The sequence below is a fragment of the Microtus oregoni genome, unplaced genomic scaffold (assembly GCF_018167655.1).
Source record: "Microtus oregoni isolate MIOR12 unplaced genomic scaffold, Mior012 000005F_ref0000423, whole genome shotgun sequence".
NCBI lineage: Eukaryota > Metazoa > Chordata > Mammalia > Rodentia > Cricetidae > Microtus > Microtus oregoni.
Window position 1 is genome coordinate 17,301,760 of NW_024543064.1, and position 5,201 is coordinate 17,306,960.

General features: G+C 41.5%; 1 protein-coding gene across 1 annotated transcript; it reads left to right on the plus strand.

Annotated features, from left to right (window-relative positions):
• The first annotated feature begins 715 nt into the window (after positions 1–715).
• Pnrc2 (proline rich nuclear receptor coactivator 2) lies at positions 716–4,562 on the plus strand. The gene is made up of 3 exons (XM_041652702.1): positions 716–895; positions 1,512–1,716; positions 2,326–4,562. Exon 3 carries the CDS (start codon positions 2,344–2,346, stop codon positions 2,761–2,763), a length of 420 nt encoding a protein of 139 aa, XP_041508636.1. The 5' UTR covers positions 716–895; positions 1,512–1,716; positions 2,326–2,343; the 3' UTR covers positions 2,764–4,562.
• The last annotated feature ends 639 nt before the right edge of the window (positions 4,563–5,201 follow it).

A 5,201-nucleotide genomic window follows, 5' to 3' on the forward strand; every position in this document is an offset into this window, starting at 1 on the left:
ATTACAGAAATGAGCTAAAACACACAGCACAAACCTGATTGATTCTGGATCATTTACGCCCGCCCCTCCCTTCCCCGCCAATTATTTATAGAATTCAGTGTTCATTTTTAAAACCCTTGATTTTGGGATACACACTATTTTTCTTTTTCAAAAAACAAAAACCAATAACCAAAAAGATGTCCCTCTTCTTTCTTCCCCGAACCTTGATGTAATTTCTCTCCCATTTTTCCCACTTACTAAACAAGACCTAAAATGCAGTAAGGGACTAGCCAGTGCTGTGTTTAGAAAAAGCAGGTCCTCATGGTGACGGTCTCAGGTCCAGAGAAAAACTAAAGTTACATCAGAGGGGCCTCGCAAAGGACGTGAAACAGTCGTGTGCACAATGTTTGCCGGGCTCTAGGCGGGGATCGCAAAGTGACGGCAGGGCACAGAACCAGAAACAAAGCCACGGCGGCTGGGCAGGGCCTGGTCACCGAAGCAGCCGAGCAGCCCGGCCGCCCGGAGAGCAGCTGGCGCGCCGCCAGCCCGCGGGAGAGCCCCGCAGCCCAGCTCGGCCGCCGGGCGGTTATTCCCGACATGCTCCTCCCGCAGGATTTCAAACCACCACAACAGCCGGCCCGCACTCGCTCCGGCCTGCCCCAGCAACAGGCGGTGGCCGGCGTCTCATTGGCCGTGACGCAGCTGCCGCGCCCTCATTGGCTGCGGAGTCGCCGGCCCTCTTCCGCGCTCGGAGGGGCCTCCATTTTGTCAGTAAAGCAGGAGGCTGGTAGAGGACGAACTGTGCTCTGTGAGTCGCTCGTGGGCAGTGTTTGATCCGCGAATCGTTTCTCCCTGTTAAGGGAGGGAGGTTTGGAGGTCGAGAGGGAGTTGCCGCCACCGCCCGAACTCGAAGTCGGTGAGTGTGGCGGGGACCGCCATGTTGGCCACCACGGGCCATTGTTGGGCCGGGCAACGCGTCTCCCCAGGAATTGAACCCCGGGCGCAGGCGGTCAGCCTGCGGGCTGGCATTTCGGGCTTATTGCGAGTGCGGACATTGTGACAGAAAAATTGGAGGTTCTCTCAGCCATGCTAGTTTGAACAGCGAGAAACCTCGATGATCGTTCACTTTGGGCGGCGTGCATGGTTAATGGTACGGTTTCGTACGGAACCGGGAGTGTGGACTCAACCCAAAAGCACCATCCATGCACGTTGTTGGTAACAGCTTAAATGTGGAAATGTCTGTGGGGTTAGAGCAAAAAATCCGGATAGAATTTGAAAAACGTGGTCCCAAGTTTCATAGGAACTATGCTGTGCGGTCACAGAAGCAAACGCTTCCTTAGTTTGCCTTTAAAGCGGTGGCCAGAGAGGCCTTACAAGACATCGCTGAGAATTGGTTGACATATATGAATGAGGTCAAGGAAAGTCATGGTCTTATGTTCTAAAAGCCTTGAGGAAGTAACAGCCATCTTACGTGCGTGTTTAAGCGATCACTTTTTTGGGTTGTTTTTGAGTAATTATCTTTCATTTTCTAGCTAGGACTTCTCTCAGACTTGTGTGCTGAGGAGACTCGATGTTGGCCTCAGCTCCTAGGCTGAAATCAGCAGATTGGCTCATGAAAACTTATGTATTGAGACAAAGGAAAGGATCTAGCAGAAAGCAACATCTCTTATCCTGGGCTTGGCAGCAAGGAAGAGGACAAGTAGTGGAGATCCTGCAATCTGAGAAGCAGACTGAAAGGTATCAAGATTCACATCTCCTCGTTATTATAGTGGTAAAAGATTCATCATAATGAGGCTAATATTTATAAGTAATTTTAAACCATTAAGGACTGCATATCCCAGCACTCAAGGGGTCGGGGCAAAACTGCTTAAACTGATTGGAGGTCATTCTGGTACAGGATACCCTGTCCAAAAGAGGTTGGTGATGTATTTACGTGTGGGTCTTTTTCTAATTTTCTTTTATTTAGCATTCACAAACAACTGGTATTTGGGTTAGGACTAGCTTTAATATTTTTGAGGTAAATGGTCTGGTGGGGCAAGCCTGTGTAATGGCAGCTAGTTCCTATTTTCTTTTTTTTTCCTTTTTTTTTTTTAAAGATTTTATTTATTAAGTATACAGTGTTCTACCAGAAGAGGCACCAGATCCCATTATAGATGGTTGTGAACCACCATGTGGTTGCTGGGAATTGAACTCAGGACCTCTGGAAGAGCAGCCAGTGCTCTTAACCTCTGAGCCATCTCTCCAGCTCCTAGTTCCTATTTTCTTTACCAACATTTCTAGAATACAAACTTTGGAAACTTAAAAAAATGTGGAAATTTACTCGTGTTTACATTTATTTACTTCCAGGTGACAAAGAAGCTCAAGATGGGTGGTGGAGAGAGGTATAACATTCCAGCCCCTCAATCTAGAAATGTTAGTAAGAGCCAACAACAGCACAACAGACAGAAGACCAAGGATCAGAATTCCCAGATGAAGATCGTTCATAAGAAAAAAGAAAGAGGACATGGGTACAGTCCATCGGCAGCTGCATGGCAGGCCATGCAGAATGGGGGAAAGAACAAAAGTCTTTCTAACGACCCAAATTGGAATGGTAGCTTAACAAGTCCAAGCTTGCTTTTTAAGTCTCAGGCTAACCAGAACTATGCTGGAGCCAAATTTAGTGAACCACCATCACCAAGTGTTCTGCCCAAGCCACCAAGCCACTGGGTTCCTGTTTCATTGAACCCTTCAGATAAGGAAATAATGACATTTCAACTTAAAACCCTACTTAAAGTACAGGTTTAAATCTAAGTACTAATTTTAAGTTTTGTGATGTTCACATGTAGCCATGAGTTGGTTTGACTTTAGAGAATTTTTATAAAACTAATTCACAACTATAAGCAGATATCTGATTTATGTCCTATGTACACTATATTATAATAGTGTCATAATTTAAGTAGCTATTCCTACTTGGTAGTTTTGCTAACCAAATTCAAGCTTAGATTTGGAGAACAGTAACCAGCTTTTTATTGTCTAGTGGAAAACAAAAAAAGGAAATCAGACAGTAAGCATTTAGCTAATAAGATATAAAGGCTGCAAACAAGGCGCGTAGTTCAATTACATGTTCTAGAAACACCCAAACCCTAACACCACAGGCATCTTTTCAAATAGCTGCCTCTTATTGGAATGAGGTGAAGTAGATGATAGTGGTCATTTCTTATGTACTGGATAAGCATCATATACCAAATCTTTTACATTTCTATTCAGTAGCTTCCTACAAAGCTTGCTTGAAGCAGGGAGTTGTGTATGTGAAAATTAAATACCTAGGGAAGAAAAGAGCCATGTAAATACATGTAATAAGCTTGTAACATATGTAAAGTTTTCCTTCCCTTTATTCTGCAAAAAAAAAAGCAAACTTATTTTTGATGTGAATTTGCTGGTGAATATAAGACTATGAACTGTTTTTATACTATGGCCTAATTTTAAAGGTCTCCAGTTTTCAAAAGATTGCCCTTGTGCTTAAGTGCCAGTGTATCGATGTAAGTGGTGTGATTGTAACCCATACAAAGTGAATCTGTTGTATTAAGTTTTTATATTGAAAGGCTTTAAGCTGCCAAGACATTTCCTGTTTTTAAAAAGAGATGTAAGATGCAGCCAGATTTTCTTCCTGATCTTTTTAAACCCAAAGATTCATTGCCTTTATCAAATCATAAAAGTGATGATTTAAGTGTGACCCAGGATTATTTATGCAAAGCAATCTCTAGCACGTTAGCCCAAACACAAGTTACTTTTCAGTGCTTGAGCAAAATTACCAATTTGTATTTCCTCAATTAAGTTCAGACCAGATACTGCCCAAATCAAGAGTATACTAAAGGACAAGTTCATAAAATTATGATCTAATTTTGAAGTATGAAATTAAAAAATAAAACTTTTCCTCCCCAGTAGATTGTTTTGATTGAAATGATTTGCGGCTGCCAAATTTCGGGATATGACTGTTGGTCAGTGAGGCTACTGCTTTGCTTGCTGGTTGTTAAATTGGACCTTTCTTCTGAGATTAAAGGTGTGGATCAACGTACCCAGCTCCTCTACACTTTCCTACAGTGCTAACAGCAAAAAACCCAAATAACTTGTGCAACCTTACAAATGTTGAGTTTAAAACAGTTTAATAAAAAATTTCCCCATTTCATGATTATTCACAGAAAATTAACAGGAATCGAGAGTATGTAGGCAGAGGCAGCTAGATAGTTTGAGGCTCCAAGACAGCAAGACCTTGCCTCAAAAAACCTGTAAGTCCACTACTTAGGAGGCATAAACACCAAAATATAAAAAGCACTCATGAAGTCTGGTAGCCACATACTGAGAAGCTTTCTTGTATTTTGGTGTCAACGTGTAGTGTTGTCTCCATGACAACAACCTTATTTTAAGTCTAAGTACAAAGTGCATGTATGAGGATTTCAGATGGTTCTAAATTTTGCAGCTCGGGCAATGGCTAAATCAAATAATAAAGCTCTAACACCTCAGAAACAAAATTGTCTACTCAGGCAGTCATACCTGTAAGGTATAACGAAGTCTATAGAAAAAAGCAAGAATTTTTTTTAAAAGCACCTAGACCAGTTTATTTTACTCTCTCCAGCATTCAAAGAAATATGACCTACAAAAAACTGGATTACAAGACCTTTCACATACTGTTACTAATGAAAATTTACATGCCTACACGCCCGAACCAACTTTACAAATACACAAACATTAATAACCAACACTGCTGAAAGAAGAGACAGGAAAACACTAAGAGAAAGTCTTCCATAGGATATCTTGGCGAAACTTGTTGAAGACAAAGTTCTTTAATTCATCTACTAGATCCTTGAAAATTGAGGACATTTCCTCTTTGAAAATTTCCTTTATAAGGACTTTGATGATCCCCAGAGTCCTGGCTACTCTATATTCTTTAATCTTAGTGTTTTATAAAAACAAACTTAAAAAAAAAAGGTAGCACAAAAATACTCCAAAGATACTGAAGTTTGGAAAAGCCAGTGTGGAGTACCCAAGCTCCAGACAGCCTATAAATCTTAGAATAATACACTTAATCTACATTTTACCTAGTAAAGTTGAAGAAGGTGTAAGGAATATGTATGCAAAAATCTCTGTCCACATATTGGGCATCCCTCAGAGACAAGTGATGCTTTTCAAAGTGAAATAGGAATAGCTGAGAAACATACAACTTGGCACAGCAAGTGCTTAGTATA

Coding starts and splice junctions, on each gene's coding strand:
- Pnrc2 (XM_041652702.1), top strand. CDS start 2,344: ATGGGTGGTGGAGAGAGGTATAACATTCCAGCCCCTCAATCTAGAAAT.